General features: G+C 40.9%; 1 protein-coding gene across 2 annotated transcripts; it reads right to left on the reverse strand.

Moving 5' to 3' along the window:
- rpain (RPA interacting protein) lies at positions 1–26,004 on the reverse strand. Of its 2 annotated transcripts, XR_015752399.1 has the most exons (8): positions 25,845–26,004; positions 15,411–15,599; positions 13,393–13,465; positions 10,316–10,430; positions 7,919–7,982; positions 6,753–6,887; positions 3,213–3,502; positions 1–201 (listed from the first exon to the last, which is right to left on the reverse strand). XR_015752399.1 is itself a non-coding variant. In XM_043718837.2 (7 exons), the coding sequence occupies exons 1-7, from the start codon at positions 25,914–25,916 to the stop codon at positions 172–174; spliced, it is 678 nt and encodes a 225-aa protein (XP_043574772.1). In that variant the 5' UTR covers positions 25,917–26,002; the 3' UTR covers positions 1–171. The 2 variants fall into 2 exon arrangements, 1 of the variants encoding a protein (XP_043574772.1); XM_043718837.2 differs by lacking the exon at positions 3,213–3,502 and having other exon boundaries at positions 25,845–26,002.
- Positions 26,005–26,064: the final 60 nt, after the last annotated feature.

A 26,064-nucleotide genomic window follows, 5' to 3' on the forward strand; every position in this document is an offset into this window, starting at 1 on the left:
TTACTCGTGGTAAATACAAACACAAAAAAACCTTTATTACATTACAGGTAGAATACAGAACGCACAAGGTGTAGCATAACAAAGCACAGATTATTCTTATTCAGCCAATTTAAACCCTGAGAAATTGAATTTTTTGATTTGTTGGAAGAGATCCAGGAAGAGTCTGGGTAATTACACGATAACTGACAGATAATCACATGCCTGAAAGAGAAAGAAAATGCTTTATTACAAATTACAATAAGTTAGTATACAAAATACATGCGAAAGGGTTAGATTTGAAGACATTCAGGAAGTATGTTTAATATCAGAATATTATATAAAAATGTTTACTTGTGTCACTTCTATGAAGTTATGCAAAAGAGAACTGCATATTTCTGCTAAATTGATTTGGGAATTCACCATCCTGACTTGGAACTGCATCGCCATTCATTCACAATCAGAGATAAAATCCTAGAACTCCCTCACTAACAGCAGTGTGGGTGTTCCTACACCACATGGACTGCAGCATTCAAGAAGGCAGCATACCACTGGCTTCTCAATGGCAATTAGGGATGGGCAATAAATGTTGACCTAGCCAGTGACACCCACATCACCTGAATGAATTGCAAAACGAAGGCTTGTGCAAACACCAGCAAGCATCCCCACTTCTAACCTTATAATGGAGGGAAGACCATTGCTGAAGCAGCTGAAGATGATTGGCCCTAGGAACTCTTGCAGAGATGACTGGCCTCCAATATCCACAATCATCTATCTTTGGCCTAGCTCATGGAGAAATTTCTTCTCATTCCCATTAACTCAAGCTTTTTTTGGACTTCTTGATGCCAATACTTGGTCAAATGCAGCCTTGATTTCAAGAGCAGTCACTCTCTTTCGTATATTTAGCGTTTGTCCTTCTTTGAAGCAATGCTGTAATGAGGTCTGAAGCTGCTTGGACCCTGATGGAACCCAAACTGAGCAGTAGTGAGCAGGTTATTGCCGAGCAGGATCAGCTTGATAGCACCCCATTCATCACTTTGCTGATGATTGAGAACAGACAGAGGGTGCTAATTGGTTGGATTTGAGTTGTCCTGCTTTTTATGGACAGAATCCACATTTTTGCAAAGTTGCTAATTTTGTAGCTATCTGGAACAGCTTAGCTAGAGGAGTGGCAAGCTCTGTAACACAAATCTTCAGTACTATTGCCAGAAAGATGTCAGGACCTATTGTTTTTGCAACTTCTGGTACCTTCAGCCATTCTTTGATATCACATGGAGGGAAACAAATTGACTATAGACTTGAATCTGTGATGATGGGGACTTCTAGAGATGGAGATGAATCATTCACTGGTCTTCCAGTAAAAATGGATGAAAATGCTTCAGCCTCATCTTTTGCACTGATCTACTGGGCTCCCCCCTCATTGACAGTGAGGATATATTTGGGGCGTTCCCCTTCAGTGAGTTGCTTACTTATCTATCACCATTCACAACTGACGTGGCAGGACTGTAGAGCTTAGATCTGAGTTGGTTATGGGATCACGTAGGGCAGTTTATTGCATGCTGCTTACAATGTTTGGCATGTACATTGTCCTGTTTTGTAGCTTCACCAAGTTGACACTACACTTTTAGTTATGCCTGGTGCTGCTCCTGGCATGCCCTCCTGTGTTTTTCTATTGACCAGGGATAGTTCCCTGACTTGATAGTAATGGTAGAGTGGGGATATGTCAAGTCATTAGTTGCAGATTGTGGCTGAATACAATTCTGTTTATGATGCTCACAGTGCCTTGTGGATATCCAGTCTTGAATTGCTAGATCTATTCAAAGTCTATCCTGTTTAGTACAATATCAGCATTCCACACAACACAATGAAGGGTATTCTCAACGTGAAGGTCTCCATGAGCACTGTGCGGTGACCACTCATACCGATACTGTTATAGACAGACACATCTCTGACGGTTTGGTTGGTAAGGATGAAGTCAAGTATGTTTTTCCCTCTTGTTAGCTCCCTCACCATCTGTCACAGAACCAGTCAAACAGCAATGCCCTTTAGGACTTGGCATTTCGTTCAGCAGAGGTGCTGCTGACCCATGCTTAGAGATGAACATCGAAGTCCATTCTCAATCCCAGAGAATAATCTGTGCCCTTGCTATCTTCATTGCTTTCTCCAAATGGTGTACAAAACGGATGAGCACAAATTCAATAACCAAAGGCAATCAGCAACTTCCCTTGCCAGTGTTGGACCTGATGCCATGAGACTTTATGGTTCCACAGTCAGTGCTGAGGACTTCCAGGGTAAACTCCCCACCCCCACCCCCCGGACGGTATACCTCTATGCTGTTACTTCTGCTGGGCTGTTCCTATACAGGGATGGTGACATCTGGGACAACAATCCATACAGTCAACAGTCTATAATGTATGATTCTGTGAGTATGTGGCTTAACTGGTGTGTTGGAGAGCTGTCTCAATGCTGGCACTTGCCCCCAGATGTTGGTAAGGGGAACTTTGCAAGACTAGTTTTTCCATTTGCTATTTGACTTTGACTAGACCAATGCTGAGTGGTCCCTCTAGTTTCATTCATTTCTTCAGTAGCAGTTCCGTACAACTGAGTGGTTTGCAAGGACACTTCAGAGGCCAATTGAGAGTTACTCACATTTCTCAAGGCATAGAGAGATTACAACTTCAATTGCAGACTTCCAGGTTAATTTAGACTAGGATTAATTGTTGGTCCAGTATTACGTCTATAGGTCAAGTTTCGTTTCTGGAATGGTAATTGCTTAAATAAATGCTAATTTCATCAATGTTTTCAAGAAAATTCCTTTTAGCCTCATCAAAATTGGACCACAAGGCAGCTTAGAGTTTACCTGTACACAAGAAAGATGTCATAAAACACCTGCCCCACAGGAACAGGAAAACTGCTATTACTTAAGACAATTGCTGATTTTATAATTTTTATAACTTGCCAATTGGGAATATATGCACTTGGTACGGTAAAGAAGAGAGTCAGTGTCATTCTTACACTTGTAGTCAAAAATAATTTGGAGACACTGGTGTTGGACTGGGGTGTACAAAGTTAAAAATCATACAACACCAGGTTATTCTCCACAACCACCTGATAAAGGAGCAGCGCTCCAAAATCTAGTGCTTCCAAATAAACCTGTTGGACTATAACCTGGTGTTGTAACATTTTTAACGTAATCAAAAATGTCTCTTCTGAAAGTGAGACCACATAACTCTTACCTTTAAACCTCGCTCTCATAATCTTCAGGTGCCCAGAATTGGGAACTTTAGTCACATCAGCATTCAATGATTTTGTATAGGTTTAGCAAAACTTGGTATTTGTCCTCTATGCCTCCACTTGTAAAGCCCATTGAAAATTCAGGTTTCATTATCTCACATTTCACAACCACATCTGACAATCATACACATCCTAGTCCTTCATATTATGCAATCTCCTTTTTCCTTCAATTATACTTCACAGGATCTTCAGACAGCAGCAACCAAAGACTTTGTGCTCACAGATAACAACCCTACATATAAAAAGGAGAATATCTTGAAGTAACAGGTATATTCAACAGATATAAGACTCCTGATTTTACTTTAGTGTTTAAGAATGTCAAAACCTCTAGTAGGTAGACAAGCAGGAGACTGGAAGAGCACAGTAAGCCAGGCAGAATAGAAAGGTGGAGAAGTCAATGTTTGGGGTATAACCCTTCTTCAGGACTGGAGGTGGGGATAGGCGGAGCTGCAGATACAGCTAATAAATCAGTACCAACTGATTTGCCTATAATAACAGGTTACTTTTATCCAAACAAGTAGATAGTCACAGAAACATTACACTTTAAATTGAGTGGTAAGTGTGTTTTCATCATAATTTTTAATGAACCACACTTACAAATGTCCAGCATGGGCACATACAGGATAAAGTACAATAGATGCTGAAAATCTGAAATACAAATAGAAAATGCTGGAAATACCTAGAAGGCCAGACAACGACTGCGGAGAGAAAACAAACACTTCAGATCGACAATCTGCACTAGTTCTAAGAGTGTCTATGACCTATTTTTCTCTGCACATATGCTAGATGTGCTGAATGTTACCAACACTTTGCATTTTATTGGAGCCAGCCCTCCAGAAAGCACTCAGACACTAGACCCCACCACCAGGAACATCTTCCCTATCCCACCTCTCTCTGCCTTCTGCAAGGACCAAAGAATAAAGAAAATTACAGCACAGGAACAGACCCTTTAGCCCTCCAAGCCTGCACCAATCCAGATCCTCTTTCTAAACCTATCACCTATTTTCTAAGGATTTGTATCCCTCTGCTCCCTGCCAATTCATGTATCTGTCTAGATACATCTTAAATGATGCTACCGTGCCAGCCTCTACCACATCCACTGGCAAGGTCTGCCAGGCACCCACGACCCTCTGCATAAAGAACTTTCCATGCATATTTCCCTTAAACTTTTCCCCCTCTTACCTTGAAGTCATGACCCTGAGTAATTAAGTCCCCCATTCTGAGAAAAAGCTTCTCGTTATCCACCTTGTCTATACCTCTCATGATTTTGTAAACCTCAATCAGGTCCCCCTTGAACATCCATCTTTCTAATGAAAGTTATTCTAATCTATTCAACCTCTTTTCATAGCTAGCACCCTCCATACCAGGCAACATCCTGGTGAACCTCCTCTGCACCCTCTCCAAAGCATCCACATCCTTTTTGTAATGTGGTGACCAGAACTGTACGCAGTTTTCTACATGTGGCCAAACCAAAGTCCTATACAACTGTAACATGACCTGCCAACTATTGTACATTAATACCATGTCTGATGAAGGAAAGCACGCCATACACCTTCTTGACCACGCTACTAACCTGCGTTGCCACCTACAGGGTACAATGGACCTGAACACCCAGATCTCTCTCTACATCAATTTTCCCTTGGGCTTTTCCATTTACTGTATAGTTCGCCCCAGAACGAGATCTTCTAAATGCATCACGTCACATTTGCCTGGATTGAACTGCATCTGCCATTTCTCTGCCCAACTCTCCAGTCTATCTATATTCTATTGCATTCTCTGGTAGTCCCCTTCACTGTCTGCTCCTCCACCAATTGCAGTGTCACCTGCAAACCTGCTGATCAGATCACCCATACCTTCCTCCAAATCATTTATGTATAACATTAACAACAGTGGTCCCAGCATGGATCCCTGTGGATCACCACTGGTCACAGTTCTCCATTTTGAGAAACTGCCTTCCACTACTATTGTCTGTCTCCTATTACCCAGCCAGTTCTTTATCCATCTAGCTAGTACATCCTGGACCCCTTGCAACTTCACTTTCTCCAACTGCCTACCATGGGGAACCTTTTCAAATGCCTTACTGAAGTCCATGTATATGACAGCCCTTCCCTCATCAATCAACTTTGTCACTTCCTCAAAGAATTCTATGGTAAGACATGATCTTCCCTCCACAAAACCATGTGCCTATCATGGATAAGCTCATTTTTCCCCAAATGGGAATAGATCCTATCCTTCAGTATCTTCTCCAGCAGCTCCCCTACCACTGATGTCAGGCTCACAGTCTATAATTACCTGGATGATTCCCGCTACCCTTCTTAAACAAGGCATCAATATTTGCAATTCTACAGTCCTCTGGGACCTCACCGGTGTTCAAGGATGCTGTAAAGATATCTGTTAAGGCCCTAGCTATTTCCTCTCCCACTTCCCTCAGTTCCCTTCACCAGTCCTTGGTTTGTGCCATTCTCCTCACCAATCCCTCTGAATCCCCAGGTACCTTCCCCTGTAACCAGCACTTCACCCCCCTCACTTCCATTCATGGCCCCAAACAGTCCTTCCAGATGAGACACCTGTCTCTCTTCTAACCTAGTTTATCGCATCAGGTGCTCCCAATGTGGTCTTCTCTACATCAGGGTGACCAAATGTAAACTTAGGGAATGGTTCGCCGAGTATCTTAGCTGGGCTCACAGGGGCCGACCGGAACTCCCAATCACCGCCCATTTTAATTCCCCTTCCCATTTCCTTTCCGACAAGACCATCTTTGGCCTCCTCCATTGTCACAATGAACCAAACTGCAAATTAGAAGAACAAAACCTCATCTTCCACCTGGGCAGCCTACAAACCGAGGGGACTCAACATTAAGTTCTCCAACTTCAAATACCCTCCCTTTCCTTCCCCAGACTCCCTTCCTGGCCCCTCCCCTCCCCTCACCTCACCTCCACTCCTCTCAGCCAACTACCGGATTCATTCCTGTCATTGACCAACCAAGTTGTACCGTGTATCTGTTTTCACCTATCCCCACTTCACCACTCTGCTCACCCTCCAAACCCCTTTATCTGCAGCTTCCCTTACATCCACTTCCAGTCCTGAAGGAGAGTTACACCCAAAACATTGACTTTTCCACCTCCTGATGCTGCCTGGCCTTCTGTGTTCTTCCAACCTCCTGCTTGTCTACCTCTCATTCCCTTTCAGCAAGAAACCTGCAGCAGCTGCCTGAGATCTGGTTTGGCACAATGTAAACATGAATTTAAACAAAGAAAGTATGAAAAAAGAAATGATCTACTGAACAAAACAAAAATCAATGTCAAGACAATAAATAAAGTAACTAAACGAGTTAATAAAAAGTGCCAAATAGCAGAACCTGATAAAAGTAGAGACAGTACTCCTGCTGTGATGGAACACATGCTGAAAACCAATTTTTCCCCTAAAGCTGAGGATCTGTTACATCACTATAGCAAAGTTGTATCGTAAACTCTCACACATACCTGACAGCTCATGAGAAGCGTGGGCTCTGCTTCCATACCATTCACCAGACAGAAGCTGGGACAGTGGCCACATAGAGTGTTATGTTCTGTGACACTATGTTCCAGAAGAGCTCGAAACTGCTGCACGGTCACCTCCTGCAAGTGAATGAGCAAAAACCGCAAACGTTTCAATAGTTTGAAGATACACTAGACTAACACAGCTCTCATTTAGCAGGAACTAAACCAATTTATCTGTATTAAGATATGCATCATCCACAAATTGAATCATAAAATCACACTGTACAGAAGAGGCCCTTTGGCTCATTGAGTCTGTACCACCAAAAAGTGCCAGGCAATGACGTGACCATCTCCTATAAGACCATCAGTCCTTGGCATCCAAATGCAGTACCATCACTGAATTCCCCATGATCAACATTCTAGGCATTGTCATTGATGATAAACTGAACTGGAGGAGACATATAAATAATACTGGTACAAGAACAGGTCAAACACAGGCAATTCTGAATCTTCTGTCTCAAAGCCTATCTACCGTCTACTTGGCACAAAACAACAGTCTGACAGAATATTCTCCATTTGTCTGGATGAGTATGAGCCCAACAACACTCAAGAAACCTTACACCATCTCGTACAAAGCAGCCCACCTTATCAATACCCCACTGAGGACATTAAGTGTACATTCCCCCTGTAACTGATGCACTTTGGCAGCAGTGTGCGCTATGTAAAAGATGCATTGCAGCAACTCACCACACATCTTTAACAACACCTTAAAAACCTGTGACTGCTACAACCTAGAAGGACAAGGGCAGCAGATGCATCAGAACATTACCACCTAGAGGTTGCCCTCCAAAATATACATCATCTTATCTTGGAACTATGTCACCGTTCCTTCACGGTCATGTAGTAAAAATCCTAAAAACCCTTTGCAAACAGCACAAAATGTGTTCGTGGAACAGATGTACTACAGTAGTTCAAGGCAGCAGATTACCACCACACTCTCAAGCGTGATTAGAATTAAGCAATAAATGCCAGCCGACCAATGCCTGTGAATAAATTTTAAAAATAGTCTATGCAGTCAGGGACTGTAAACTCAGTACTATGTGCCCAATCACCAATCTCATGAAAGGAACAAAATAAGGGAGTCAGATTCCTGTATGCAAGAAACTTACCCTCGCAGTAATGCACATTCCACATAGACACGTTATAAAGTTACTGTTCACATTTAAGTAGTTCCTGCAAAAGAGAAGTACATTTTGTTAGATTGTTCCTGTTTTTATTGAAATAATTCTGGGAAGCATTAAGTATAGTGAATGTACATGGTCATCAAATATGTTGTAGTACTTCCAGTTTCAATTTACTCACTCTTACTCCCTTTAATTAATGATAGAGTACAGCTCCACACTAAACTACCTTGTAAAGCCAGGTCCCACCTCCAGATAAGAACCAAAAGTCACACGTTGACGTCTATATCTTATTATCTTGTATTTGTGTCTCCAATATACATTGACTGCAAAATGGAAACCCACACTCCCAGATCTTATTGTTTTCAGCAAACATAATCAAAGGCTAATTATAGAAAAGCAAAAGGAAGATAATAGAATAAGCAGAAGTCTTAATTGCAGTTCACATTAGTTTTGAAAAGAACTGCATTTGAACCGGAGCACTCAGTTTAAGTTGTTTTACTTTGGTATTTTTCCACTCCAGAGACTTGGCCAATAAAATCCAAAGGGGAACTGAGACACGCCGAAAGGCCTACTCCAAGTCAAGAGACCTCCAAGCAGGGAGGCATGCATATCTCCTCCAAACCATGGTTATGTTACTGGTTTGGACTAGTAATGCATAGAATACTTACCAATATTAATCCCATCAGACTGGCAGTTTACAATAAAATTTTAGGAACCTTGTCCAGGACAGTTTGAGATGGATTTATTTTTATAAGAAGAATAGTTTTATCCCTATCGACTTGCTGACTTAGTAAATCTGGCCAGTTTCAGCCTTAACGTATAGTCAAGAGATTTTGTTTTTGCTTCCCAAAGTACAGGAAAACAAACAGTAACTATAAGCCAAAATACAGTGCAAAGGATTTGCTAGTTGATCCGTGGGTTCAACTAAAGTTCTTACATAATAATGAGAAGACTCAGTTTGGACTGAGGGCTCAGTCTTACCCAAATAATTTACCGAGAATTAAGTCTTAAAATGATACATAGATTGTAAGCAGGACATAAATTCCAGTGTGATGGAAGTGAAGCTAACACTTGAGTTCCAGTTTTAATCACTGGCAAATGCTCAAGTAATCATTTGCCATGCACAACAGTGCTTGTTTAAAGGTTTACTGGAAGGAAATATCATAAGCAAGCCCAGTGCAGTTTTAGCAAGTCATAGGAGCTGGAATGCTGGGTCATTTTTCTTCTGTTCAATCAAGGAATTCAAAGGCTTTTGCAAACCAATTGAGCATGAAGACTGGAGGTCAAAACAGGGCACCACTGATCTGCCAAGTCACTTAGTCATTTCAAAGATTTCAATTAAATGTGTTCTAAAGTTGCACAACTTCAAACTAGCAATGCACCTCTTGTACAGCTCTCATTAAAAGAAAACATATTTACTTTTCTCTCCAGTTCCTCTCCTGCAAATCATTTATACATCTTAAAACTATTAATTTCGGAAAACAGAAATAGGAGTTTGGTCATTCAGCCCAAAGCCTGCTCCATCATTCAATTTGATCACAGCCAATCTGCACCCACCTTGATCCAATCTTGATTCTGTACAGTGCAATAATTTTTACCAAACAGAAATCAACCTGTTTTGGAATTTCTAATTGACACCCAGCCTCAATAGCTTGATATGGAAGAATTCCAGATTCCAATTATCTTCAGTGTGAAGAACTGCTTTCTGACATTCCCTGAGTGGTCTAGCCCTAATTTTCAAATTATGCCTCTCCTTGTTCTAGGTCAGTGCCTCTCAAAGTTTTTTTCCACTGCGACCTCATTATGAGGCTTGGAAATTGTGGTGACTTCTCCTGAGATTCGAGAAAGGAAGATGTGAAGGTCTTTTAGAGTGGAAGCTTGGTTGTTGTAACTTGATCAGAGCTCCATGGTAGCCATTACTGCCTCAGTTCCAACATGTATCCAAGCATCTTAGGTCTCAACCCCAGCTGAGATTCAGACTCCTACTTTGGGAAATCCTGTTCTCAGCTTTCCCAGCAAAGTTAATAATTTTCCTATTATCCACCTTATCATCTCTATTAATCATCTAAACAATTCAATTTGATCATTCTTCAACATGTTATAACCGAGAGAATAAAAACTTGGTTTATGCAACAATTGTTTTAGCCCCTGTACCATTTTGGTTCATCTGTGTTCACCCCCTCCTGGGCCAGCATATCCTGCCTAATGTACAGTACTCCATGCTGGACACAGCGATTCCAAATGGGTCTAATAAAAGCATGATATAACTCTTAACATAACTTCCATTCCTCTGTACTCTTGCCCCCTTGAAAGAAATAGCTTTAAAGAAAATCAGGAAAAGCGTTAGAAATGCACTTCATAGCTCGATTTCAGCATATTCACCTGTTACATAATGGACAAATGAGCCTGTCTGGAACATCAAATCCATCAATCATGGCATTTAAACAGGCTTCATCGAAACGTAAGCTGGCCTCATACTCCTCAATAATGGCCTGTTCTACAAGAAGTAGAGAAGACATAATATATTACTGAAAAGAATATCTAAAAGAAAATCTATTTTGCAAAAACTTGCTTGGAAGGAAAATTCTTCAAAAGCTCTTATTTATTTCTTAAATCAAAGGCTTTATTGTAAAAAAGAATTTACAACTTTCAGCCAAGATTTTATTTCACAACCTGGAAATTCAATTATTCTTCCACATTGGTACTAGCTTCTTCAGGTTCTCTTGCTGCTACTTCTGTTTGCTCAAATTTTAATTCTCTCATACACCATCCATTTTATTTGACTTTGCCAAAGCATATCTGTATTGAAACCATCAAAACATTAGAGCAGGTCAATGCTTACAAAAATAAAATCACTGCCAATTATGCCAGGTTTATTTCCATCTTTTCCAAGCACATTTATCCTAGTTCATCAGCAATAACGAGCTGAAATGGTCAATATCTTATTGATTTTCCATCTGGTGAAGCCTATGTTAACTGTTAAGTCCACATTTTGCTGCATTGATGTTTAAAATGTTATGGACCAGGCCAGAGCCCATCAAAACATTTCAAGAAGGTAGCCCAGATCCTAACTTTTCTAATTGTTTTAAGCAGGTGTAACATGGATATTACAGAAGCAATGCAGCTTGCCCAACCACTCAGTTTTAAACAAAACAGAATCTATTTATACACAAACAAAAGAAAACCAAATTTAGAGTAACGTAATTATTTGAAAACCTACTTGACTCTATTGCAACTTAATGATGCTGTTCCAAATACTTCCAACATCCCCATAAATGACCCCATGGCAAAAAAAAGGGAAAATCAAACACAGGTGCTTACAGAAGAGATGTCAGAGAGAGCGAGAGGATCAGCATGGAGCTGTTTCTTGGACCAGCACCCTCAAACACTTGCTAAAATCAAATCAAAACAAACATTGAACTGGGAGAACTGGCCACTCCCCTTTCGTTGTACAAGTGTTTTAAAAGAGAGACTTAAAAGCATTCACAAGTAGATATACTCAGACATATCAGGACCTCTGACTTTATGGCCCCTCTGGAAAAAAAACCCAAGGACAACATAACCTTGTTGAAGGAGCAACATCATCAAAACAGGTATGAATCAAGCCATCACCACTGAACACTGTTCTTTTCATTGCTGACTTGACTTTGAATTAGCTGCAGGAATCACATTGTCAGCTCTTATAGCAACATTTTCCCTCCCATCTGCACAATATAAGCAACTCCAGAATTAAAACCAATGAGACAAGGATATGAGCAGACCAAGTCAAAGAGAAATTTCCAATTTCTCATGGTAGTTTAGCCTTACTTAACAGAAGTTGACACTGGGAAATTGTGAAGCTGGTAATAATGTAACCAAGAAAGAGCTTGTTTGTGACTACTTGTTCAAAGTAACATCATCTGATTATCAGGTTCATCACATTTTAACAATTTCAGAACACAAACATTTTGTTCTTTGGCTTTTATCTACCCCCACAATCCCCATCATGATATGTGTTGCTTTCAGCACTACCAACCCATTATTAACTACTCACTGCCTCATTATTACTTATATAGCTTCTCTTCTTTCCTGACTTACTCTCAACAGTTCCTTTCTCAGTCTATCCGTTCTTTCTCTCTCTCTGGACTACGTCTCCAACATCCACTCCCTCTTTTTGCTCCACCATCTACACACTCCATTATCAGGAGTACCACCACCTTTTCCTCGTTGTTTCTAACTGTGAAGAAGGGTCACTGGATTTGAAATGTTACTTCTGTTTTCTCCCAACAGATGCGGTCAGAACTGCTGAGTTTGTCCAGCAATTTCTGTTTTTGTATGTTTCATCAATAATATTTTATTGGCTGAGTTGTCACATTGATTCCTTTGCAACACAGTTGTTCAGCATATTTGTATTGTTTCCAAACTTTAGAACTGTTTATTTGTGTACATTCAGATTCAAGTATTGAGCTATTTCAATATTTCCAAAAATGTATATCATGTAACTGTTTAAAACAACTTTAATTGAACAGTTATTTAGGTAATTTAAAAGGCACTGATAACACCAATATAAATTTTATGAGAAATGAAAAAGGATTAGAATATATCAAGCAGTAGAGAGTGTAATGTTAAACGATTAAATTGGAATATATCTCTGGACATTAATGTAATATTAAACTGCACTGACTGAACATTCTAGAAGTGGGTGGTGCAGATGACTCCTACTCCATTTAGACAGTCATTTGCTACTACTCCCCTACTATTATCAAATTAAATTATCATTCAGTGCCTTCCATTGAGAAATGCTTTCATAGCCATCCCCCAAAGCTAGGACATATCACACTTACATTGTCTTGGGGAATCAGTGAGTCAGAAAATTGTTTGCATAACGATTCCCTAGGAATTTATATTTACATTATCTCAGAGGATCATCTCATCCTCCCATTGTACCTGGGGTAACATGTGGTTTTGGGGGTTGTCTTGAGTGGCATGTGACTGTGAGGGAGTGGCCAGAGTATCTGCGAGCATGGCCAACTGACCTGTATAAAGGGGATGTGTTTTCTTTGTTCAGGGCCTCTTTGACTCGACTTCGCATTCCTGTGAAGAGGGTCAAAGGGGTCACCTAGCTTGAATAAGCTTTAATAAACTTTCACTGTTTGCAGAAGTTGGTGTGCGCGAAACCTTAGGAAAAGAACCTAACAAGAAGGGGTGGTGAGGATTCCCTTATGTGCTTAGAAGAGAACAGACTGAAATAAGGATTATGCTTCTATTATATTTGGTATATTGAACACATTCAGCAAACAGGTGGATAAAAAAATGCATTATACATGATGATGTCAACTTCATGTCAGAGTACAAAGACAAACTGAGTCAGCTTTTCTTCATCCCAAACCCATTTGGAGGATAGGAATGAAGACATTATAATACTTATGCCAGTTTTCTATGATGTATACTGAGAAGGTATAGCTCGTAGGGATATTTACCTTCGCTGAGGAGCTCTTGTTGAATTTCCTCAAATTCTGCCAATTCATTTATATCCTCCAGTGTATTCAGAACCTGGGAGACAAATCAAACCAAGTAAACAGGACTCCAAAGGTCCACTTCTAATAAGGTAATGCTTCAGAAATCTGATTAAATAAAACGAGAGGTTATTGTGAAGTTAAATTCACACTGGTTAATTTCTTACATGAAAGGGCTGAAAGAGCATGGAGCACGCTGCCACAGAAGATGTTGGCTTCAGAATCAGTCCAGGCATTTTCAAAGGGAAGTAATAAGGGCTAAGGAGGGCAGACAATGAGCATTAAAATGCAAAGGAATTGTCAAGGACAAAAACAATAAGGTGGACTGCTTCCTGCTGTTTCTACATTGCCAAAATTAGTTGGAACTATAAAGATGCTGAATTATAAGAGGATTGTTTATAATCTGTAATTGTGAAAGCAATATGCATATTCCACCTAATCATTACAGGAAGATTTAACAGTGTGATAAGCTTCACAATGCTTCCATTATAAATGTGGATATTGAAATGTCTAATGACAAGGATGTCAGGGAATTTGGTAACATTACAGATATATCAACGTATATCAACGTATAGACATTGCTGTATAGACATTGCCTTATCAACGACCAAGTTATAAAATATATCCTGTCAAGAAAAAAGATAAAAAGTCTTATTACCACATGTTATTTTACAAAATCAAAGTTCCAATGCAAGATAAAAAAAAAATCACGTCCCATCAGAGGCCATAGGCTACCATGTGAAACACGATCAGAGTTTAAAGACTTCAGTATTTAAAAATTACTTGGGTGATCAGAAAACTACTAATCCTTTCCCTGCAACAATTCAATTACAGAGTATGGTTATTAACAGTTCAATGAGACCAACACTTGGATAATCACAGTCAACAGTCCCAGCAGTAATTGGTTCTCAGGGTAGTTCACTCAAATTTCAGGACATTGGTAACAGGTTCTTTTAGGCTCAGTTTCAAGGTACAGACATCCGTATATATCAAAGCAAACTCCACTTATTACCATTGAATATATTTATGTATATTCTACCCCAAACTTTGAATTAGAGTCAATATAAAGAAGACAATTTTTTTTATGAAATGACTTCTCTTCAAAACATTACAAGTACATTCTTGAACAAGACCATAATCACACATCCAACGATACAGTTTAATGAAATGCCCTGCACTGCAAAATAACTACCTTAGAAACATAATTTCTAAAATGTCCGATTATTGCAGAAGATCTTCTGTCAAATTGAATATTACGTGGGCGGCACGGTGGCACAGTGGTTAGCACTGCTGCCTCACAGCGCCAGAGACCCGGGTTCAATTCCCGCCTCAGGTGACTGACTGTGTGGAGTTTGCATGTTCTCCCCGTGTCTGCGTGGGTTTCCTCCGGGTGCTCCGGTTTCCTCCCACAGTCCAAAGATGTGCAGGTCAGGTGAATTGGCCATGCTAAATTGCCCGTAGTGTTAGGTAAGGGGTAAATGTAGGGGTATGGGTGGGTTGCGTTTCGGCGGGTCGGTGTGGACTTGTTGGGCCGAAGGGCCTGTTTCCACACTGTAATGTAATCTAATCTAATCTAAATTACACTTTATAGATTCAATTAATATACATCAGGACTTTGCCATTATTTATAACTTCTCAAAATATCTGCTTCGGACAAGTGTACTCAGTTTGCTCCTTTCAAAAGGACGATAGCCTCAAAATACATAATTTAAAATGTATTCTTTTGTTGCTTGTGAGCATCACTTATTGCCCATCCCCAACTGCCCTTGCAGTTTGATGAATCACTTTCTCAAATTGCTGTATAGATATGCCATTACATTGTACAATGCTTAACACACAAGAATTGGAGTTGTTCATATGCTCTCCTCACCATATTATTTTAAAGGAGATGCCATCCTTATATTTTAGTATTTGCTTCAAAGCATACGAAGTTCAAAAATGGAATTAGAACCAATCATAGAAGGGTTTTGAGACTGACAAACCTCTGCTAAACTTCCCTTCTTCCACAATGATTGGAAATCACCATCTTGGGCTTTCAGGGCTCTCCATTCTTCATCCATCACCTCTTGAACTAGGAAGGATCCATTCAGGCTGCAGTTGGAATTTTGATTCACATGCCTGTACCTGTCCAACAGCTTTGCTCTGCTATTCTTCAATCTTTCTACACATCTCTGGTGAGAAAAAAAACATAAGGAATGAAAGTCATTGTACATCATAAATATTTCTTATTTAGAGTGATAATAACATATCTGCAATTTATTTGGAGAGATATAACCTAATGCCTATTTGCAAATGAATTAAAATTAAACAAATATTTAAAACAAAAACAGGAGAATTTCCTACTTAACCACATTCTGTAAAATGAAAGGCATTGCACCTCACTGCACAGTTCAAAATTTACATGTTATTACAGAGAGATTCTCTCAACCACTTCTTCAGTTTTGGCTTTTACCACTCGTAACACCCGTTCCTACCCATGATCCTATTAATGCAGGAGGCTTCCCACTGTAATGGGGACTACAACAACAGCTGGTGGATTCCACCTGTATTGAACAGGTAATGAGAGCTTGGTTGATGCATCAATCCAATGGCAGTATTGACATTTTTATCAGATCAATTTAAGCCTTTTGAAATGTTTCAATATGTATACTGGAACAACAAAAGAAGCATCAATGGGTGGAGTCAGGCTCCTACAGGACTGGGGTTTTAGTGTAACTTTCAGCAGTTGCTGGGGTTTTGAAGCTGGATATGGAAGCTATTATTCCTCTTTATGTTACAGCTAAAAGCTTTCTGCTGCCAGAATTGTGAGAAGAAGCTTTCCAATAGAGTTAAAGTTATGTCAGGTCTTCTTTCTTTTGTTTGTATTTTAACTATAAGGTAAGAATAAAGTAGGTTTTGCTTAAAGCCAAGCAAGTGGTGTAACCAATAGAATTTCACTTTACACTTGCCTTTAAATAAGAAAACGTTAGGCTCTGGCTATCTCCTTGGTATATTTGAAGGGGGTTTGGTCTGGTCCATAACAACTGATACTTCAATCATTGGATCACTACTCAGGTAAACCTTAATAAAATTAAGGCAATAGTTTGCAGTTCTGGTTGCTATATTACAAAACAGATATAGAAGTAGCGATAAGAGTACAAAGATGATCTTCATGAATGCTATGAGAGCAAAGAGAGTGAAACTGCAAGAGATGATTGAATTGCCTGTGGCTCTTCTGTCTTTAAGGAAGGCAGAAGTGATTTGACAGAGGTTTTTTAAGATCACAAAGAAGTTCAGCAGTGTAGTGTGTGTGCGCGTGTGAGAGAGAGAGAGAGAGAGAGAGAGAGAGAGAGAGAGAGAGAGAGAGAGAGAGAGAGAGAGAGAGAGAGAGAGAGAGAGAGAGAGGCAACCTGAGGCAGAACATGTTGCAAAGAGGAAAATAAAATTCTACTGCGTTGATATAAATTTAAATATGAAATGCTTTTTCTTTGGGTTCTGTGCCTTAGATAGAATCTACATATCAATAACACTACAATTTTGTTGAGATACCTAACAATGGAACATGCTGTATTGGCCCAAATTGAATTTTATTACCATCGAAATGCTCTAGAATATACTTTTCCAAATTTTATGCATGAAGTACAAACATTGACTTATTTACTGTCCAAAAGGGCATAAATAAAAACAAATTCAATATATATTTCAGAAGCCTTTTTAAATCAGAGTGGATGAAAATATGGAACTTACTGCCACATCAAATAGTATGGGTGCATTTGAGGACACTGAAGGAGAATGGGAAATAAGGATATGTTAGAGTGAGATTAACTAAGGTGGGAGGAGACTTCTGTGGAAGACTGATGTTGACTTATTAGGCTGAATGGCCTGTTTCTGTGCTGACTATAAAATTCTGCGTAATTGCTTTAATGATGCCTTTCCAGCAGCTGATCAATTACAGTTGGTGTGATAGTCAAGCCTGGCACAATATTCTCACACACTTTCACAGGAATAGCTGGATAGCAATTGAAGTTGACTTCTCCCTATATCTTTGTTTAGAAATACAGAAGATACTTACAGTAGTCCATCACTGCCTCAGTTGATAAACAAAATTTGCAATAATCAAAGATCATTGATCAAGCAATCATACTGCCACGAGTTTATTACAGACCCCAAAAAGGCAATAGAGGAGCACATATGTTGATAATTTACTGACATATGTAAAAACCATAGTAGAGTAATTATATTAGGGGATTTCAACATCCCCCAGCACTAACTGCAATAGTCATAGTGTGAATGGTATAGCGGGAACAAATTAAAAAAAAAATATATATTCAGGAGAGTTTTCTAATATCAACATATAGGAAAGATCCAACAAGGGACAATGCAGTGTTGGACCTAACTCTGGGGAACAAAGCAGACAAGTGTATGAGGTAGCAATGAGAGAGCATTTTAGTGACAGCAAGCACAACACTGCCTTTTAAGCATGTTGTGGTAAAGGACAAAGGTGGTCTGCAAAAAAATTGTTTTGGAAATGGGGACAGCAGATTTTATTAAAATAAGGCACAATCTGGCCAAAGTAGTCTGGGAAGAGCTACTTCTAGGTAAATTTACAATGGAATGCTGGGGAGAATTTCCAGGATTACAGATCCAAGACATTTTACAGAGTGAAGTGTAGAGGCAACAAGTCTGTAGAAACTTGGTTATCAGGAATGGATAAGAAGGAATGTATGTGGGCGGCACGGTGGCACAGTGGTTAGCACTGCTGCCTCACAGCGCCAGAGACCCGGGTTCAATTCCTGCCTCAGGCGACTGACTGTGTGGAGTTTGCACATTCTCCCCGTGTCTGCGTGGGTTTCCTCCGGGTGCTCCGGTTTCCTCCCACAGGTGAATTGGCCCGTAGTGTTAGGTGCAGGGGTAAATGTAGGGGAATGGGTCTGGGTGGGTTACGCTTCAGCGGGTCGGTGTGGACTTGTTGGGCCGAAGGGCCTGTTTCCACACTGTAAGTAATCTAATCTAATCTAAGTAATCTAATCTAAAAAAAAGGAAAAGTAAGGCCTTCAGTGAAGGGAGCAATTCAGCCCTCATGGAATACAAAAAGTGTGGGGGGGGGCTAGTTCAGAAGGCAATTAGGACAGAAGAGGCAGGAGAAAAACACTGGTGGATAATATTAGGAAGAATCCCAAGATATTCTCTAAGTATGTCAAGGGGAAGAGGATAACCAGGCAAAGAATTAGATCCATTAGGGACCAAGGAGGGAATTCGCTGAAAGGATGTTGGTAGAGTGTTAAATAAGTACTTGACACCAGTCTTTACTTTGGAAGAGGAGGATGAAGTCATGAAGAGGGTCAGTGAGGTTCTTGAGCAGTTTTACAGAGAGAGTGAGGAGGTATTAGAGGTTTCGGCAGGCTTATGAATGGACTAATCCCAGGTTCAGATGAGTTTGTATCTCAGGCTGTTGTGGGAAACAAGGAAGGAAATTACAGGGGGTCTGACCCAAATTTTGAATTTTTCTCTGGCCACAAAGGAGGTGCGAGAGGATTGGAGCACAGCTAATGTGGTTCCACTTTTCAAGAAGGGGTAGTAAAAATAAACTCGTGAAGTACAGACCAGTGAGTTGAACATCAATGATTGAGAAATAGAGAAAAACATAGTGACATAGAAAATAGGAGGAGTGGACCATTTGTCACTTGAGCCTGCTTCGCCATTCATAATGATCATGGCTAATCATCTAATTGTTCCTCTTTTTGCCAAATAATTTGATCCCTTTAGCCCCAAATGCTACATTCAACTCCTTGAAATCATACAATGTTTTCTCAACTCCTTCCTGTGGTAGTGAATTTCACAGGCTCATAACTATCTGGGTTAAAAAAAAAAATTCATATTAGTCTAAATGGTTTACAACATGTCCTTAGAGTGTTATTCGTGAATCTGGAATCCCTGTCATTAAGACCAGCTTTACTACATCTATCGTGTATAGTCTTGTTAGAACTTTATAGCTTTTATGACATCTTCCCCTCATTCTTCTGAAGTCCAGCGAATATAATTCTAACAGATTCAACCATTCATCATACATTAATCTTGGTATCCCAAGATTCACTCTGGTAAACCTTCACTGCATTTTGCTTAAGCAAGAAAACCGTCCCACAGATAAGGGGACAAAAAGCACCGAAGCCCTGTATAACTGTGGCAACATTTCCCTGCTGTTGAATATCCTTTCTATGAAAGCCAATAATAATGTGCTTAGTGATGCCCAGTTCAGGTTTCACCAGGATCACTCAGCTCCTGACCTCATTACAGCCTTCTTTCAAACATGGAAAGAAGAGCTTGAATTTCAAAGGTGAAGTTAAGAATGATAGCCCTTGACACCAACACATCATTTGATGAAATGTGGAAACAAGGAGCCCAAGCACAACTGGATTCAGGGGACAAGCTCTCTGCCAGTTGGAGTCATGCATGGCAGGTAGGAAGATGGTCGTGGTTGTTGGAGGTCACTCATCTCAGCTCCAGGATCTCTCTACTGGAGTTCCTCAGGGTGGTGTCCTTAGCCCAATGATCTTCAGCTGCTTCATCAATGACTTTCCCCCCAACATAAATTCAGAAATGGGGATGTTCATCAATTGTTGCACTATATTCAGCATCATTCACAACATCTCATATACTGAAACAGTCCATGTTCAAATGCAATAAGACACGGACAATATCCAGACTTGGACTGACAAGTGACAAGTCACATTGGCGCCACACAAATGCCAGGCAATTACCATTATCTCCAATAAGAATTAATTTACCTGTTGATGTTCAATGATGTTATCATCATTGAATCCTCACTATCAACATTCTGAGGGCTACCATTGACCAGAAATTCAATTGGACTCATTGTATAAACCCTGTGGTTATAAAGGCAGGTCAGCAGCAAGGAATGTTGCGGTGAATTATTCAGCTCCTGACTATCCAAAACCTCTCCACCATCTACAAAGCACAGGTGAGGAGTGTGATGGAATATTCCCCACTTACCTGGATGGGTGCAGCTCCAATAACACTCAAAAAGTTTGATACCATCCAGGATAAAGCAGCCCACTGGAATCACATCCATTCCTTTCACCACTGATGCTCAGTAAGAGCAGTGTGTGCCATCTACAAATTGCAGTGCAGAAATTCACCAAAGCTCCTGAAGACAGCGCCTTCCAAATCCACAACTACTTCCATCTGGAAGGTCAAGGATAGCAGATACATGGGCACATCACCATTTGTAAATTCCCCTCCAAGCCACTCACCATTCTGACCTGGAAATATATTGCCATTCCTTCACTGTCACTGGGTCAACATCTGGAACTTTCTCCCTAAGGGCATTGTGGTGAACCTCAGCATGTGGGTTGCAGCTGTTACCAATGCCTTCTCAAGGGCAAATCGGGATGGGTAATAAATCCTGGGCAGCCAGTGATGCGCACGTCCCATGAGTGAATATATACTAGGAAACTCAGAAGTAATTGAAAAATATTGGGCTGCTTGCCCACAGATCCCTAAAGTGGCAGGACAGGTTACTAGGTTGGATATGGCAGCATACAGGGCACTGATTTCCAGCATCTGCAGTCTTCACTTTCTCCTACTTGTCTTCATCAGTCGTGGCATAGACTATAACAGGAGAGAGATTGAGTAGGACTTTGCTTAGGCTATTGATGGAGTATTGTGTGCAGTTCTAGTCACTGCACTATAAAAGGATATGATTGCAACGGACAGGGGTGCAAATGAGATTCACCAGGATGTTTCCTGGGATAGAGCAGTTTAGCTAGAAAGAGAGAGTGGAGAAGGTTAATTTGTTTTCTTTACAGCAGAGAAGGCCAAGAGGGGACTTGATTTAGGGGACGAAGATCATGAGGCATATGGAAAGGGTTGATAGAAATCAGCTGTTCATGTCAGATGAAAGGTCAAGAACAAGGGGGCATATTTTAAGGTGAAAGGCAGGAATTCAAAGTTTGTGGGAAGATTTGTAGCTCGGGTGCTCGTTGTTGTGGTTCTGTTCGCCGAGCTGGAAAGGTAGGAAGTTTAGAGGGGATTTGAGGAAAATGTTTTTCACCAAAGGATGGAGGAAATCTGCAGTGCAATGCCTGGGAGGATAGGTGAAGCAGGAAGTCTCACGACCTTTAAAAATGACATGGACGAGCACTTGAAATGTCATAACATTCAAGGCTATGGATTCTGTGCCGGAAACTGGACTAGTGTAGATTTAGTGTTTCTTTGTTGGTGCAGATAAAATGAGCTGATAGGCCTCTTCGGTACTTTATGATTGATGAGAGCACAGGTTATGAAGAGGCTTGAGTTTTAGGAGTGCAAATATCTCAGACAATTGGGACTAAAGGAAATTACAGAAAGGGAAGGGCACCATAACAGAGGTGGGGAGCAATAGTGCAGACAACAGGACAGAGTAGATCAGTGAACATAAAAACGATGGGTGTACAGCAACTGATAAAAGGCAGAGGTTTGGAAGACCTCAAATTTCAAGAAAGTAGAATGCAGCCAACCAGGTGTGTGCTTGTCAGTTCTGGAAGTACCAAAAGGCATTAATGAAGGCTTCATCAGTCAAACAGCTGAGGCAGGGACAAAGACAAATATGAATTCACGAGCTGGTAAAAAAGCACTTTAGTCACAGTGTGATTTATGACAAACATCAGGATAACTACAGCTCTGCCTTCAACACCATAATTCCAAACAAACTCATCTCTAAACTCTGAGTCCTAGGTCTTGGCACCCCCCTCTGTAACTGGATCCTTGACTTCCTGACCATAGAGTGCAATCTGTCAGAATAGGTGACAATACCTCCTCCATGATAAAAATCACACAACACCAGGTTATAGTCCAACAGGTTTAATTGGAAGCACACTAGCTTTCGGAGCGACGCTCCTTCATCAGGTGATTGTGATGAAGGAGCGTCGCTCCAAAAGCTAGTGTGCTTCCAATTAAACCTATTGGACTATAACCTGGAGTTGTGTGATTTTTAACTTTGTACACCCCAGTCCAACACCGGCATCTCTGAATCACAAGTCCTCCATGATAATCCTCAACATCAATGCCCCGTAAGGCTGCAGTCAAAAGTTACATGACACCAGTTATAGTTGAACAGGTTTATCTGAAATCACAAGCTTTCAGAGCACTACTCTTCGTCAGGTGAAGTCAAGAGAGCATCCAGAAAGAGACTTTATAATCAGAGAGATGGAAAGATCATACAAATGGTGCAAGTGGAGTGTTGACAGGCCAAATTATAGCTCTCTGCTCTGATGCTCTTGATCGCCTGCAAAGTGTCAACAGCTGAATAATATGTGAAGGATGACCTAAAATCTGATTAATTAAAGCAGAGAGATAATTACAAAGAATTAAAAATAAGGTGGCGCTGGAGACAAACCAAATGACTGGAATAACATGTTGGGTATAAGAGTTGCATGCAGAGGGTCTATCCAAAGTAACAAGTAATCCAAAACTGTGCAAACTAATTAGAGAGATCATAAAAAGTTGTCAAGGTGATGCTGTTAAACAGGACAGTAAGGAAGTTTTACAAAACAGTATGGTGGGGTCACATGTAGTGCGACATGAACCCAAGATCACGGTTACAGTTTCTGCCTGGCAATTCTGCTTTGTTGCGTATCTTGAAGGCCACTGTTGGGGAAAGTTGACATAGTCTGCCTGGAAGACATTTTCTTAATCTGGCTGAGAAACCATTTTGTGTCCCCAGAACTTTGTTGGCTGTGCATTCCTTACTATGAGGTAATGTGAAAGGTAGACCTTACCTTTCTCAGGTGTCAAGTTAGTGTTTTTCCCACTTTGATGAATCATCAGTGCAGGCTGTAGAACCAGTCAAGCGGACATAGACTTGTCAATTAGTCCCACTTCCTTCACGAGTTATTGCCATTTCACGGTCATTCAGCTAATTAGGGACATCTCTGCTTAGTGTCAGCAATCTGTGTAAATAGAACAAACGGTGATACCATTTGTTCTGTCCACTTGTGGAATGCATAATAGTGCTTTAGTCTTGACCCTAATGACTAACCTTTAATTCAGTACCAACTTGTAAGCATACCAAACTGTAATTAACGATCAGCCCCTATCTGCTTTCTCTATATAATCCTGTAGTAACCTGATGTACTTCAGAATAGCACCGAGCCACAGTTAGGATGGTAAATTACCCATGATATATCATGTAATAAACTAATCACTTCTCAAGGTCTGAGTCTCGAGAGTTTTCTTCAATAACTACCTTGCAGGACATGTATTCAGCTCCCTACTATACTCCTTATGCACTCACGGCTGTGAGGCCAAATTCTGCCCCAACTCCATTTACAAGTTTGCTGACAACACCACCATCGTCAGTCAGATCTCGAACAACAATGAGACAGAATACAGGAAAGAGATTGAGTGCTTAGCGGCATGGTGCAAAGACAACAATCTTTCCATTAACTTCAGCAAAATGAAAGAGTTAGCCATTGATTTCAATAGTGCTGAGATGGAGATGGTCGAGAGTGTCATGTTTCTAGGAGTCATCTGTCCAAGTCTGCCCACATTGACACGATGGTCAAGAAAGCACAACAACATCTCTACTTCCTCAGGAGGCTAATGAAATCTGGCATGTCCACAAAGAATCTTACCAATTTTTATAAATGCACCATAGAAAGCATTCTATCTGAATGCATCACAGTGTGGAATGGCAACTGATCTTCCCAAGACTGCAAGACACTAGAGAGTCATGAACATAGCCCAGTCCATCACGCAAACACACCTGCCATCCACTGATTCCATCAATACTTGCCAGTCTCAGGAAAACAGCCAACATAATCAAAGACCTCTGTCATCACAATTATACTCTCTTCCACCCTCTTCCATTGGGCAGATGACATAAAAGTTTGAATACATATATGAACAGATTCAAGAACAGCTTCTTCCCCACTGTTATCCGCCTTTTAAACAGACCTCTCAAATGTTAATGTTGAGCTCTCTCTCTCTGCAACTTCTCTACGCTATATTCTGCACTCTGTTCTATTACTCTGTTGCACTTTGTATGTTACGATCTGCCTGTACAGCATGCAAAATACTTTTCACTGTATCTCAGTACACGTGACAACAAAAAAATCAAACTCAAAGCTCACATCATGGCTAAATATGAAATTGAGGCTTTAAAAAGTCTGGATGACTCAAGTGCCTGGTGAGAGATGAAGTAGTAGTTATAGTCGTCATCTGTGGTGGAATCCTATTAAATGGCTTCAGTCTTCCCAATATTCAATTGCAGGCAATTTTTGCTTTACCTGCACTGGATTTCTGTTGAGCAATTACCCAACTTACAGACAGAAGTGTTGAGAGCAGCGTTCCTTTTTTTTCTTTTCAAGCATCTCAGAAGATTCTGGAAACAGAAGTCTATGTTGCAAAAGGGGTTTATGTGCACACTTGCAGCTTTATGGTAACATTGGTTCAAAGATAGGTGACATAAAGCTGGGGGTCATCAGCGCACACATCTGAACTGCACCTCAAGTGCTGCGTACAATTTTAGCCTCCTTGAATATTGATGTACTTACATTGGAAGCATTTCACAGAAAGGTAACTTGGTTAATTGCTGTGTTGAAGGGATTGACATATACAAAGCATAACTAGACTGAGATTGTCTCACTTGTAATTTAAAACATTGAGAGGTGATCTGGCCAGAGCAGAGTTTAAAACTAAAATGGCTCTGGTTTAAGATGCAGATAAGGAGAAATTTATTTAAAAGCGATGTGCAAATGAAGGAAGAGTGATGTGAGAAAAAAACATTTTTATACGATAAGTTATGGTGTAAAATGCACTGTCTGGAAATACACTGGACGCATGTTCAATTGAGGCGTTGGATTTGGGTAGTAATGACGTTCAGGAATGGGGGGGGGGGGGGGTAAGCAGGAGACTGACACAGATTTTGGATTAGTGGTGCTGGAAGAGCACAGTAATTCAGGCAAAATCCGAGGACAGGCAAAATCCGAGGACAGGCAAAATCGACGCTTCGGGCAAAAGCCTGACACAGAGTCGATACAAGTCGATACAATTCCTGAAGAAGGGCTTATGCCCGAAACGTCGATTCTCCTGTTCCCTAGATGCTGCCTGACCTGCTGCGCTTTTCCAGCAACACATTTCCAGCTCTGATCTCCAGCATCTGCAGACCTCACTTTCTCCACAGTCGATACAAGCCGAATGGCCTCCTCCTGCACCAGAATAGTTCGGTGACACTTCTCTGAGGATCATTAGCGTTTGAACTCATCCCCAGAAAAGAGGCAAATCAATGGAGATATTCACGGGGCTGAGACGGTCAGATCCGAGATTCCGGGTTAAGGTGGACAGTGGCCAGTGGAGCGAAGGCCGCGGTCGGGTCAGCCTCGATCTTACTGAATGGCGGAGAGAGCCCTAATGGCCTCCTCCGGAGCCAACTCGCTCACCTTCCTGTACACCTCCTTCCAGGGGGCAGGTCGGGTTTTATACAGAACTCTATGTCGGGAATCCGCTTCCATCTTCTTCCCAAAGCCAACAGTCAACGCTTCCCGCCCGGAGTCAGGGTCGCAGTTGGAGTTTCAACCGTCGGCCGTCACCATGACGCCCGCCACCGCGCAGGCGCAGTATCCCGGATGTCGGGTCACGTGGACGGTTCTGCTCGGTTGC

Source organism: Chiloscyllium plagiosum, unplaced genomic scaffold (genome assembly GCF_037043375.1).
Source record: "Chiloscyllium plagiosum isolate Xiang-an unplaced genomic scaffold, Cpla_swu_hap1 HiC_scaffold_31, whole genome shotgun sequence".
NCBI lineage: Eukaryota > Metazoa > Chordata > Chondrichthyes > Orectolobiformes > Hemiscylliidae > Chiloscyllium > Chiloscyllium plagiosum.